This window comes from Fukomys damarensis, unplaced genomic scaffold (genome assembly GCF_012274545.1).
Source record: "Fukomys damarensis isolate Sample0158 unplaced genomic scaffold, DMR_v1.0_HiC HiC_scaffold_14, whole genome shotgun sequence".
NCBI lineage: Eukaryota > Metazoa > Chordata > Mammalia > Rodentia > Bathyergidae > Fukomys > Fukomys damarensis.
Genome location: NW_022900926.1, coordinates 46,248,964 through 46,263,960, shown reverse-complemented (window position 1 = coordinate 46,263,960; position 14,997 = coordinate 46,248,964). Strand labels below are relative to the sequence as shown.

Below are 14,997 nucleotides of genomic sequence, written 5' to 3'. Positions count from 1 at the left end.
TTTTCTGACTTTTAATTTATCATTTTTAGTTAAGAATCCTTACTTTGTAAAAATTAAAGGAAACGGGGGAGACTCCATTGCAGTGATAGACTCAAAGTAGATTGTCAGTGGGTTTTTCATTGTTTCTCTCACTATACAGTTTTAGTAATCACAAGAAAGCATGAGAGAATGCAATATAAATGTACTCAGAAAATCAATTAGTATAGCAGAAACCGAGATGTATTTATTTTGATTAATTCATGTGTGTATGTGTAACTATTTTTATTGGAAACAAGCAACTAAACCAAAATTTGTCCAGAGCATTTATAGCAAATGTTGAAATGAATTACAAACAAATGGAAAAACAACAACAACAACAACAAAATGCTGAAGATGATTACAGAAAGAATGTCTGGCCTGAAAAAAGTAATTGATGATTTATGTCAAATAAAAGCACTACAGGGTTTCCTTAATCACCTTACTCACCAGATCTGGCAATGTGCGACTTGCAGCTCTTCCCCAAAGTCAAAATTATTGTTAAAGGTAAATCTTTTTTTTATCTCATCCAGCATGGAAACAGCCATGACACCACAACAAAAGACATTCATGAGAGAGAACTTCCAGAACTGCTTCAGAAAATGTCAAGAACAAGAGGAAACATAGGCTTGAATCAAAGGAAAGTCTGTTGAGGGGGATAAATACCAATATGTCTTTTAATGTAATAAGTTTAAAACATTTTGGAACATTCAATGTAGTTTTTAATCACACATTATATACTGTTATTAATGTTTACAACCAGTTTAGGAGGATAGTATTATAATTGTTGTTTCATTTTTCTTTGAAGATGAAGTTGAAGCAAATGGAAATTAAACTAATTTATCCAAAATCTCATAGCTTGAAAGTACAGAGACTGTCTGTCTGGTTTGATGATTTGTGCTCTTTGCACAATCTTCTATTGCTTTAGGTATATGATTCAATCTTGCTTTATGTTTTCATTTTAACTTTAAATGTATTAAGTATAAATGATACCATTTACAACAGTTATGAGAAAACAAGTAACTTTAAAATGCCATGTGCATATATATAATATAAGTAGTGTGAAGACACCAAATATTTCTCTTGGAGCATGTTGTAGTAAAGCAGTGATGAAGGAGATAACCAGGTATATTATATTGATAAATCTAAACACAGAAAAGAAAATCATATTCTCCAACAGTAAGAAAGCAACTGAATATGAAGGAAGACAAAACATCCAACTGCCTACTTCACAAATGGTAAATGAAGTCCTGCAATTTCCATGGCAATGGGAAGAAAACAAGCAAAGCTGAGGTTTTCTGTTCTTTGAACTGAAAATAGTCGATCTGGGGAGGTAGCTTAGTGGGATATCACTTGCCAAGCATGTTCAGGCTTTAGTACTGCTGAGGGTCGGGAATGGTGATGGTGATTAAAAATGTTTAGGAGTTAGGTAATGGAGCCGAGAGCTAAACTTTAATATCCTTGCAAAACAAATTATTCTTTGTGTGTGAGTATCCTACCATGTTTGAGAAGTTTGACTTGTGCCTGTGTAAATATAACCTTCAACCATGTGTACAAACAGAGCACATTGCTTCTGGATGGATTACCTGAATCAACATTTGTGTTCCTACTAAGAACTTCATGAGTACATCGTGATGCACCAAAAACAATTGCTTCCAAAGTGCACAATAGATTATTTTTTGATGTTTAGGTTTATTTCATTACACACAGAGATTACATAATGACTAATATTTATATCATTAATATATTTATATATTTCATTTAAAAATATTTATCCATGTCATTTCTTTATATCAATGAAACTGCCACAGGAGTGGTTTATATTTCTATCTAAATCAGTAGTGTATTTCAGATTTCCTCAAGGTAAAAATATGAACTATGATTAAATGTTAACTTTTTCTAAGCATACATTTTAGCCTCTGAGAGACAGTAGTTGGAGAGTGGGAAGGGCTCACCTAAACTACTGTGGAAGTCATGGTGGACTTGATGGTGCGGCCTTCACAGGGGAAGTCTGAGGACTCTCTGCCTACTCACTGCCATAGTCTTTTCTGTTTGACTAATGGCCTGTTATTAAACATAGTTTTGTTATATTATACCAATCTACACGCAATTCTTTCTTTTAAATAATTTTATAATGAGATATAATTAAATTTATGAAGTGCCCGCAAATATGTCCTAAATATTTAAAACATTACAATTTCTGTAAGTGTCCAAAGACAAATTAGTATAATAAAAATGGGAAAACCGAGGTCTTAATATGAGGTTGGTCAGATGTATAAAAGTTTTTAAAATATTTAAAATATATTACTTTCCATGTCTTCCCTCACTCCTAAGATTCCCAGGTGTCTCCTTTTGTAAATTATACTTGATACATAATAAGTAGTAACATTGGAAATCACTCAAGGCACCCTTACAGTACCACGTACTTTTTTTTGGTATATGGTAAGATATAAGTGATTCATTTTCTTCTTTTTCAATATTTTATAGAGAAAACCAATCTTTTAGTTTCTTTGAGGCTGTGGCAAATGAAACATTCCACAGATGCCTGGCCACTTGAATAAAACTTTCAAAATTAGGGAAAACACTACAATCATACATATTTTTGATAAGCTATGTATATATCTAGCTGATTTCATTTTGATAATCAAGCTGTATTCCATCCAAGATGATGTGAATTACAGAAGCATATCCAGAAATTTGGATCAAACTCAGGACCTTGTGCTTGAGAAGCAGGTGCAGTGCCACTGAGCTAAATTTCCAGCCCTAGAATTTATTGTAGTAAACTGACACAAATCTTGATTTTCCAGTTCTTTTATTATATATACAATGGAGTACTACTTCTGCCATGAACAACATAAATTTGATTCCTCTGTAGAAAAATGTATGCGCCCAGAGACTACAAGTTTAAGTGAAATAAATTAGACACACAAGCCTAAATACTGCATGCTTTCTTTTTCTATCAGAACCTCAAAGTATAAATAGATTAAAGAGCAAAATGAAAAACAGAAAATAGGAAACAGGAGGAAATTTTCCAAAATGGAAGGGGATCAGAGATGGAGGGAGGAGCAGCAAATGGGACAAAAGAAAGAATTAAGTTGTGTTATGTACAAATATCAGCTCTCTACAATGGTTGTAATAATTATGCACTGTATACATGTACCAATAAAAAAGAAAGAAGAAAAATTTAAAAGTCCATTAGTTATAGAAGCAAAGATTTTAGATCAGTTATTCCAAAGCCATTCCTATTATTTTTGACAGATTAGTCCCTATATTTAATGAACTTGACCTGATACAGTAAGTCAATCTATTTTTATACCTATATATTACTTTCTTAATTTAACTCTGTGAACTAAGAATCATTTCTGAAGCCTTTTTTAAAGAATAGGCTCAGAATGTAGGTGACTTACTCCAAACCAGGTATGTAATAAGGAACAGAACCAGGACCAGAGCACAAGTCTAAGTCTAAAGCCTCTCTTTTGATTGCTACACTTTTCCAGCTGTGAGGCTCTCAAGAAATATTATTAATTTTCTTCCAATAAAATTTTTATGAACTTATTCTCCACTAATAGGAAGTTTGTGTTAATAATAAAAATCTTAATGCCGGATTGGGAAAATACAGTATGTCATTGTGTAGTTTGCACTTTTTAGATCCCTCTTGTTAATCTAGTCTACACACACAGCAAGAGTTATCTTTTTTCCTTTCAGTGCTAGGGATTGAACCCAGGGCTTTTGCACTGAATCTCCCCTGCCCTAACCCTTTTGGAGATAGGGTCTGGCTAAGTTGCTCACCAGATCTTGAACTTGCAATGCTCATACCTTAGCTTCCCAGGGTGCTGGCATTATAGCCATGAAACACTGTGATCTTTTGAAGGACAAATCATTTCATGTCAGTTATGGTTCCCCGATTCTTCCTCTCCAAAGGCTTCTCATACCACTTTAAGAAGAAAATATGAACTCCTTGCCTTGGGTGCCTTCTCATAAGAAATCCTATGCAATCTGGCCTCCACTCTCTCTCTACATTTCCCTTCCTCATGTTCCTTTCTAACTGTAGCTACATTGTCCTTCCTGCTATTCTTAAATATGTAACTATGCTCCCATTTTAAAGACTTTGCTTGGAGTTGTGAGCCAGGAGACTGCTTGCCACAGACGCAGTTATGGAAAACAGTCTGATATTAGGTCTCTGGTGTATTGTTGTGGTCTTTGTCATGGTCCATTCAGGAAAGAGAAACACCAGTGATTTGAATGGAGAGAATTTGATATAAAGAATTATTGACCAGATAGAGTGGATTTGCTACCAGGAAAGGTACGGGGAACACTAAAGAATATATAGATAGATTTAGGAAGTATGCTCAATCTCTAAGGGAGATAGGGGAAGAGTGAACCGGGGAAAGAGCCAGCTAACACAAAGCAGGGCAAAGGAGGATAAATTTGGAGCCAAGAGGCAATAAACTGAGAACAAACACACACTTCATTAAACAGGCCTACCGGGACTCTACTACCTAGAACAACACTGCAGCCCTCTCAAACCTTTCATTGTTTCTTTTGACAACCTGAAATACCATGTCGATTTTCAGTGTTCTGTGTAATACCACCCTTTCCATATTACAGCATCATGAGAGCAGCTAGGGTTTTGCACTTGCAGATCTTCAACAAATGTCAATTAAACAAAAGATTAATGATGCCAACATTTCTTTTCACATGCTATTGTTTTAAAATATTTCTTTTTTTGTGGCTGTCTTTACCCACAGTTAACTATTCTGTAATTGTTCTATTTTCATTATTTATGTGAATAAGTTGAAAATATCTTGAATGTCTCTTTGTACTGACTATTCTTTTTTCTCACGATGTCGATTAGATGCCATGTGTAGTATGTTTTCTACATTGTAATCTTTACCAAAGTGAGAACTTCATGCATGTGAAAGAAATGGATATTACTAGAAGTGGAGAAATTAGCATTCCATTACAAATTTAATTTGTACTGTTAATTTCATTAATTTACTAATATTTTACCAATAGAGAAACTGCAATAGGCCTGAAGTTCAAGATTGTGATGTTAGTTTGGCAAAATGTAGTTTAATAACCATTACTGGCAAATATCAAAATTCCTATGAATTCTGTTTTGAGCTTCAATATTTGGTCTGCTATAAAGATTATCTTCTCCTGAGGAACACCTGTAGCACCATTTATATATTAGCTTTCTAAAAATCCAAAAACTCCCTTGGCTGGCTGTAAGAAAATGAAGAGGGACTGGTGGTCAGATTTAAGATTGAGATTGAAGGTCTTCAGTGACTGCCAAGGAACACACCAACGTCCCCCTACTTAGGGAAGAGAAGGCGAGCCTTCCTTCTACTTCTGCCTGTTGATGAGTACATCAATTTAAATACTCTTTCTCTACCACCTTGAACTTCTTGATTTATTCAAAAGCTGCCATATATACAAAAAGATAAAGTATTGGGATGGGAAAAAATGTCTTGAAAAATACATTTTTTAAATTTTTTAAAAAGTCTCATTAAATCTCCTTGGTTTTCCTCTGGAATCTCTGAGCTAGAAACAATGGTTACCTATGGTTCTTATTCTCAAGAAGAAATCTTGATATATACACCAGTAAAAGGTTGAAAAAACATGACTGATTTGGTAACATTTTAATTTTCAAAATTTTCTACTGAAAACATTTCTTGTCACATACATGCATGAGAAATTTTAAAATCTAAACTCAACTATACTGAACAATAGCTCCATGAAGAGTAATAGGAAGGAAAGGTCAGAGTGGCTGAATCTGGATGTAGAATACAATGAAGTCTCAGGAAATGGTTACACCAGGTACTTCTGAAATCAGATGTAGAAAGGACTTTTCAGAGGAAGGATTGGGTGAAAGTCTACTTTAGAGACATTAAAGTAATTCCCCTTTTCTGAGCATCCAGCTGATTATCTTTTCTTCCTCCAAGCAGACAAAAGCTTTGCACTTTGACTGTTTAAACCAAGACCTAAGCAGGTTTCACAGAAACCAAACAGAGCTGAAGGAAAGATGCCCTACTAAAAACCTGAGAACTAAGTAAAAACCTGCACTTGTTTATCCTCCTTGAATTGATTCCCAGTAGTCTGAAATGTGGTTTGTGCTATGAAAGCAAGGGTTTGAAATATTTCTTTCTGGATAAATTGAACAGCAAAAGTATCTATATAAATTAGCAGATAGCAATCTTCCAATTACATAGGTGAGTTCTTACAAAATCACTCTGGTACAATGCTTTGCTGTCAAGCAGTTGAATCTATGCTTACCAAACATCTGCTCTGTATTTTAGCACCCACTCTTCCATATGAATAAACAGCCAGAGTCATCTTGAATTTGTTGAAATCTTCTACAACATTAGAATTAAAGAAAAGAGGAAAGGAATTTTGGGGACATAAGTGCAAAACAAGAAACTGAAGAAAAATTTAAAAATAACTTAGAGTTCATCCCCAAGCTTTCTCACTGCTAGTATCCTGTAGATGGGACAATGAAAGAGATGTTGAACAAATTTTTCATATATTTATTTACCTTTCATAATTGTTCATCTGAGAAGTGTCCATTAATTTCAGATGCCCATTTTATTTATTGGGTCTTTAAATTTTAGGGTGTGATTTTTTTGTTTTTTTTTTTTCCTTTTTAAATTTTTATTAAGTTTATTGGTAATTTAGGTATACAATATAGTTATATTTATAATTGGGATATTGTACCTTTACAAGACTTATTTGGTTCTTATTTTTCTCTCATTTCCTAGCCTTCCCTTTACCCTCTCCACCCTTCCCTGTTTACAAAGACATTGTTTCCATGTTTTTCATTTTTTACATATTTTTTCTTTTCCCTTTTTACCTTTCCCCTACCCCTCACACTTCCTCTACTCTTTTAGACTTTTCTTCCTATTACACAATATCAATTATACACTTTGATCCTTATTTACACTTTTAGTATATCACACCAGAGAAACTATTTGCTATTTGGTATTTACACATGAGTCTTATTAATTTTACTTTAAAGTATGGCCTCAATGTGCATCCACTTAGCTATAAATATCTCTAGTCTCTCATTCTTTATGGCTGAGTAGTACTCATGTATGTCTTCTTTATCCAGTCTCCAGTTGATGGGCAATTGGGCTGTCTCCAAATTATAACTATTGAAAACTATGCTGCTATAAATTATAAATATGGGTTAGCATATATCTCTGTGCAATGCTTCTTTCAATTCTTTTTGGGAAGATACCCAGCAGAAGAATAGCTGGTTCAAATGGGACTTCTAGTCCAAGTTGTTTGAGGTATCTCCATATTGAGTTCCATAGTGGTTGCACCAGTCTTCACTCCCACTAACAATTAAGAAGGGTTCCTATATCCCCACAATGCTGCCAAGTTTGTTACTGGTTGATTTCTTGATAGTAGCATTCTTTCTTAGGTGAGATGGAATCTCAGTGTTGTTTTCATCTGCATCCCCCGAATGACCAGTGAAGTCAAACATTTTTTCATTTTTATTTGCTGCTTTTACTTTACTCTGAGAAATAGCTTCATTTCAGATGCCCATTTTTTAAATGGGTCTTTATATTTGGGGGGGTTTAAGTTCTTCATATATTCTAGATAGTAGTCCTTTGGCTGAGGAACAGCTGGTAAAGTTTTTTTCCCACATTGTGGTTTGTCTCTTAGCTCTGCTTGTGATTTTTCTGGCAGTGCACAAATTTTTTTTTAAAACGACGAGATTCCAATTTTGACTCTTTGATCTAGTTCCCATGTTACTGAGGATTTGTTACAATATATTGTTGGGTTTTGCATCTTTGTCCATTCTGACAGTTTATTTCTTTTGATTGAAGCTGTTAACATTGATGGTTATAACTGATATGTATTGACTTATCATTGTCATGTTATTTTCCTGTTGTTGGTTCTTTTTTTATCTTTTAACTTATCTATTGGATTTGAGTAGTGGTCTTTACTGTCTTTTTCTAGGATATTTTACAAAATTGTTTGGAGAGCTGGTTTGGTATTCATGAAGTTTCTCAGGTGTTCTTTGTCATGAAGGTATCTGATTTCTCCATGAATTTTGAAAGATAGTTTTGTAGGGCCAGGGATTTAGCTCAGGGTTTCCGCCACCTACGTAGCAAGTACAAGGTCCTGAGTTTAATCCCTGGTATAAAAAAAAAAAAAAAAAAGGACATTTTTGCATACATCAGCCTAGGTTACAGGTTGATTTCTTTTAAGGCTTGAAATATTTCATTCCAGGCTCTTCTTGACTTGAGCACTTGTATTGATAAGTCTGTTGTGATTCTAATGGGCTTTCCTTTGCATGTAATTTATTTCTTTGCTCTTACTGTTTGTAGTATTTCTTTCTTCTGTTGGGTTTCTGGGATCTTGATTACTACATGTCTAGGTGTAGATTTTTTTTTATCATAACTAGTTGGAGTCCTATATGCCTCACTTATCTGTATGTCAAGTTCCTTTGCTCTGTTTGTAAACTTTTCTGTCATTACTTCTGTGAACATTTTTTTATGTGCTTTCTTCTGCTTTTTCTTGAACTCCTATTAATCTTATATTATTCTTCTTTGCATCATTTTTTTTCAATTCTTTGTATGTTCTTATTAGTAGTCCTTTATCTGAGGGAAAGCTGGACACAATATTTTCCCCATTATGTGGATTGTCTCTTCACTCTGTGATTATTTTTTTGCTGCACAAAAGCTTTTTAATAAGATTCGATCCCAGTTGTTGATTCTTTGTCATTTCTCCAGTGCAGTATGGGTTTTATTCATGAAGTCTCTGCCTACACTTATGTCTTCAAATGTTTTACGCATTCTCTCTTGCAGCAGATTAAATGTTTCTGTTTTAATATTTAGGTCTTTGATCCATTTTGATTTTAGTTTTGTGCATGGTCACAGACATGAGTCTAGTTTTATTCTTCAGCATGTGGAAAGCCAGTTTTTCCAGTATCATTTACTAAAGAGGCTATCTTTCTTCCAGTGAATATGTTTGATCCCTTTCTCAAAGATAAGGTTGCTAAGTGTGTTTGGGGTTGGTTGTTTCTGCATCTTCTAATCTATTTAATTGACCCTCAGGTCTTTTGGTGGGGGGGCTGGAGAGATAAAAATTAAAACAACACTGAGATACCACCTCATTCTGGAAAGAATGGCTAGTATTAATAAATCAACCAACAAAAATGCTTGTGGGGTGTGGTGGAAAAGGAACCGTTCTTCACTGTTGGTGGGAGTGAAGACTGGTGCAACCACTGTAGAAATCAGTGTGGAGATTCCTCAAAAAAACTAGGGTAGGAGGTACCACTTAACCCAACTCTTCTCCTTGGGTATCTTCTCCAAATTATTAAAAACATCATACCACAATGATATAGGCACACCCATGTATATAGAGACAAAGTTTTTTATAGCTAAATCTGGAAGTAGCCCAAATGCCCTTTAACCAAAGAATGGATAAAATGTAGTATTTCTCAGCCATAAAGAAGGATAAATTTGAGACATTTATAGCTAAATTGATACATTTTGAAGTTATACTCAAGAGAAATAACCAGAAACAAATATGTGAAGATCACATTGTTTTATTAGGGAGCTACTGCCATTACTCTTCAAACTTTTCAATGAAATTGAAAGGGAAGCAATACCTCCAAATTCATTCCTGGAAGCACGTATCACTTTGACTCCCAAACCAGAGAAAGATGCAACTAAAAAAGAGAACTACAGGCCAATCTCCTTAATGAATATAGATGCAACAATCATTAATAAGATACTGACAAACATAATACAGAGTATCATCAAGAAGATCATATATCCTGACCAAGTCAGATTTATTCCAGGGATGCAAGGATGGTTCAACATATGTAAGGCAATAGCTAAAACTTGGAAATAGCCCATTTGCCCATCAGTTGGAGACTGGATAAAGAAGATGTACTACTCAGCCACAAAGAATGAGAAACTAGATTAATTCATAGTTAAATGGATACATATCGAGGATATACTCCTAAGTGAAATAAATAAGTCGCACATGTGTAAATACTGAATAGTTCCTCCAATGTGAAAAACTAAAATAGTACATAAGTTCCTAATAAGATAATTGACAATGTGAAATAGGAAGAAAAGGGCTAAAGTTGTAGGGAAGGTGCTAAGGGTAGGGAAAAGGTAATAAGGGAAAAGAAAAAAAATGAGAAAATGAAAAAATGGAAATAAAGTGTTTGTAAATGGAGAGGGGAGTAGGGGGTGAAGGGAGGGCAGGGACAAGGGGAAAAAATGAGAACTAACACTGTCATGTAAAGGTACAAGATCCCAATAATGAATGTAACTGTACTGTATGCCTAAAATGTACCAATAAACTCAATTTTTTAAAAAAGATCACATTATCTTTCTAATGTGAGTACCTGAAAGTGTAAATGGGAACCAAAATGTATAATAGACAATATGAAATAAGAAAAAAATTGTTCAGAAGGAAGAGGAACTAGATGGGGGGAGCAGAAAGGAAGGAAGGAAAAAGAAAAAAATGAGAAAAGAAGAAAAAATTGAAACAAGGAGAGGGAGGAACAAGGGTTGAAGAGAGGTGAAGCAAATGGGGAAAAGAGAGGAATCAAGATACCTCATTTACAGGTAGAAATTCCCTATAATGAATGTGATCACTATGTATGTTTAATTGTACCAATAAAAGTAAAATTTTAAAAAATATGATGAAAGAAAATTAGAATGTTAAAACAATATCAAGAGGACAAAAAGATTTTGTAAATAAATATAAAGACAGCAAGCAACGAAAAGATAAAGGGGAGACTTAGAAAATAAAGTGGAACACTCATAATAAAAGAAATGTAAGATGGGAGAAAATGCAAGAAAAAACGAGGTGAACATTTAAGGAGTCCAATATGAATATATGGAGGACAAAAATAAGGAGAGGAAGTTTTCAAAGATATATTTTAAAAAATTTCCTGGAATTTAACAGTTTGTGTTTAAGAAGTCCTGTTGAATGATAGCTCATCATCATGAATTAAAAAACAAAACAAGAGTGCCCCAGGTCTTCATCAGAGCAGGCAGATGAGGAACACCCAGCTATGTGGGCACCTCTGCAGCATTCATCCCGACCCTGTGCTCTCAGGCCTCCTGTTTGTGCCAGTACCTGGATCCACACTTCAGAGGCACAGGTGGTCATAATGACCATTTTACTGAGATCCAGAAAATAGAACAGATGTGAACAATTGCAATAAAGGCACACCAGACTTCCATACTTGATAAGTTGGAGGGATCATCACCTTTAATCAGAACTTGGACTATCTTCAGGGGAACAGCAGGGGAAACCTGTAGTAGAACCTTGCAGAGTTCAACCTGGCAGGAATTCAGGGAGCTCAAATTGGGCTTTGCAGCCAAAAGTCAGTGTGAATCTCAGGGTTCTGCCATGGGTTTGCTGAGACTAATTGACTTAGTTTTGCACATTGCTGCCCAAATTGTCTATTGCGACAGCAGAGATATATCCTGAAAAAGGCTCTTCAAATTTTTTTTCTTTGTTTTCCTCATATTTTCTATTTTTTTTCCAGCTTTAATTGAGTTTATTGGTACATTTTAGGGATACAGTACAGTTACATTCATTGTTGGGATCTTGTACCTCTACATGACAAGTCTTGATTCGCATTTTTTCCCCTTACCTCTGCCCTCCCTTCACCCCCTCCTCCCCTCCCCATCTACAAACACTTTATTTTCATCTTTCATTCTCTCACATTATTTTGTTTTCCCTTTTTACTCCTCCCCTACCCATCCCACCTTCCCTACACCTTTAGCTCCTTTCTTCCCATTTCTAAATGTCAGTAATCTTATTAGAATCTTATGCATTGTTGCAGATTATTCACACCAGGGAAACTATTCGGTATTTACACATGTGTGACTTATTTATTTCACTTAGGAGTATATCTTCAATATGTATCCACTTTCCTATGAATGAATCTATTTTCTCATTCTTTATGGCTGAGTAATATTCCATTTTATAGAAAAACCACATCTTCTTTATCCATTTTCCAACGGATGGACAAATGGGCTGTTTCCAAGATTTAGCTATTACAAACACTGCCTCTGTAAGCATGGGTGCACATAATTCTCTGTGATACGATTCTTTTAGTTCTCTTGGAAAGATACCCAGCAGAGGGATGGCTGGGTCAAATGGAACCTCCAGTCCAAGCTCTTTGAGGTATCTCCATATTGATTTCCATAGTGGTTGCATCAGTCTGCACTCCCACGAACAATGGAGAAGGGTTCCTTTCTCCCCACAACCCTGCCAACATTTGTTATTGTGTGCTTTCTTGATAGCAGCCATTCATTGTGGGATGAGGTGGAATCTCAGTGTTGTTTTCATCTGCATCTCTCGAATGACCAGTGATGTGGAACATTTTTTCAAATATTTTCTTGCTGCTTTTACTTCTTTGTCTGAGAAATATCTGTTCATTTCAGATGCCCATTTTTGAATAGGGTCTTTATATTTGGGGGGGCTGATTGTTTTGAGTTCTTTATATATCCTTGGTAATAGTCCTTTGTCTGAGGAACAGCTGGTAAAAATTTTTTTCCCACATTGTAGATTGTCTCTTAGTTCTGCTGATGGTTTCTTTTGAAGTACAGAAGCTTTTTAGTAAGATGAGATCCCAGTTGTTGATTCTTTCTGCTAGCTCCCGTGCTACTGAGGATTTGTTCATAAAGTCTTTTCCTATACCAATGTCTTCCAGAGTTCCTCCTAACTTACCTTCCAGCAAGTTTAATGTTTCTGTTTTAATATTTAGATCTTTAATCCATTTGGATTTTAATTTAGTGCATGGCAAAAGATAAGGGTCTAATTTTAATCTGTGACAGATTGACATCCAGTTTTTTCAACACCATTTATTAAAGAGGCTATTTTTCCTCCACTGAGGATGGTCAGCTCCTTTGTCAAAGATGAGGTAGCTGAATACATCTGCATTTGTTTTTGTGTCTTCTAGTCTCTTCCACTGATCCTCAGGCCTATTTCTTTGCCAGTACTATGCTGTTTTTATCACAGTGGCTTTGTAGTATAGTTTCAAATTGGGAATTGTTACACCTGGTGCCATGTGTCTGTTGCCTAAAATGGCTTTTGCTATTTTAGGTCTCTTATGGTTCCAAATGAATGTTTGGATTTTTTTTCTAGTTCTGTGAAATATAGTGTTGGAATTTCAGTTGGTATTGCATTGAATGTATATACTAGTTTTGGTAGTATGGCCATTTTCACTATGTTGATTCTTCCTACCCAGGAGCAGGGAATATCTTTCCATTTTTTAATATCCTCTTCAATTTCTTTTTTCAGAGTGCTGTAGTTTTCAGTGTAGAGATCTTTTGTTTCTTTTGTTAGATTGATTTCTAGATACTTCATTTTTTTGGGTGCTATTGTGAAAGGAATTTTTTCCCTTGTTTCTCTCTCTGTGTGTCTGTTATTTGTGTATAAGAAGGCTATTGATTTTTGGGTATTCACCTTGTATCCAGATACTCTACTGAATCTGTCAATTAAGCCTAGAATTTTTTTGGTGGAGTGTTTTGGATCTTCAATGTAGATTATCATATCATCAGCAAATAATGACAGTTTAACTTCTTCCTTTCCTATCTTTATGGCTTTAATTTTTTTCTCTTGTATAGTTTCTGTGGCTAATGTTTCCAGAACTATATTGAAGAGAAGTGGTGATAATGGGAATCCTTGTCTTGTTCCCGATTTTAACATGAAGGTTTTCAGTTTTTGGCCATTCAATATGATGTTGGCTGACGGTTTTTCATAGATAGTCTTTATTAAATTGAGGTATAGACCATCTATTCCAATTTTTTGCAGAGTTTTATCATGAATGGGTGCTGAATTTTATCAAACGCTTTTTCTGCATCTATTGAGAGGATCATAGGGTTTTTGTCCTTGACTTTGTTAATATAATGTATTACATTTATTGACTTTCGTATGTCGAACCACCCTTGCATCTCTGGAATAAATCCGACTTGGTCAGGATGGATGATCTTCTTGATAATCCTCTGTATTCTGTTTGCTAGTATCTTATTAAAGATTTTTGCATCTATATTCATTAAGGAGATTGGTCTGTAGTTCTCCTTTTTGGTTGTATCTTTACCTGGTTTGGGAATCAAAGTGATACTTGCTTCCAGGAATGAATTTGGAAGTATAGCTTCCCTTTCGATTTCATTGAAAAGTTTGAAGAGTAATGGTAGTAGTTCTTCTCTAAATGTCTTGTAAAATTCAGCAGTGAATCCATCAGGGCCTGGGCATTTCCTTGTTGGTAAGTTTTTAATTACATTTTCAATTTCACTGATTGTGATTGGGGTGTTTAAAATGTTTTTATCTTCTTTGTTCAACTTTGGTAATTCATAAGTATCTAGAAATCTGTCCATTTCTTCTGTGTTTTCCATTTTATTAGAGTACAGGTTCTCAAAGTAGGTGTTCATGATCCTCTGGATTTCTTTTGGATCTGTTGTGACTTCGCCTTTTTCATTCCTAATTGCATGGATCTGAGCCTTTTCTTTCCTTTTTTTGATAAGATTAGCTAAGGGTTTGTCAATTTTATTTATTCTTTCAAAAAACCAGCTCTTTGTTTCATTTATTTTTTGTATCGTTTTCTTAATTTCAATTGCATTGATTTCTGCTCGGATCTTTATAATTTCCTCTCTTGTTCGAGCTTTGGGTTTTTCTTGCTCTTGTTTTTCTAGGAGTCTAAGTTTCATCGTTAAGTTGTTTATTTGAGCCCGCTCTGTTTTCCTAGTGTGGGCATTCAATGTTATGAATTTTCCACGTAGAACTGCTTTCATTGTGTCCCAAAGATTCCTGTATGTTGTATTGGCATTCTCATTTATTTGTAAAAACTGTCTAATTTCTTCTTTAATTTCCTCTGTAATCCATTGATTGTTTAGGAGAGTGTTGTTCAGTTTCCATGTGCTTGTGAAGTTTCTATAGTTTCTTGTGCTATTGATGTCTAGTTTGATTGCACTATGATCTGATAATAAACAGGGG

The 14,997-nt window shown here is 34.8% G+C and overlaps 1 protein-coding gene across 1 annotated transcript in view; it reads right to left on the bottom strand.

The window, feature by feature from the left end:
• The window catches only part of LOC104866926 (cysteine-rich venom protein pseudechetoxin-like), a 76,164-nt gene that overhangs the window by 26,752 nt on the left and 34,415 nt on the right, over nucleotides 1-14,997 (bottom strand). Inside the window, exon 10 of the mRNA XM_019208488.1 lies at nucleotides 6,292-6,371. Within this exon, the coding sequence (XP_019064033.1) occupies nucleotides 6,292-6,371 (80 nt within the window). The remainder of the gene's footprint in view (nucleotides 1-6,291; nucleotides 6,372-14,997) is intronic.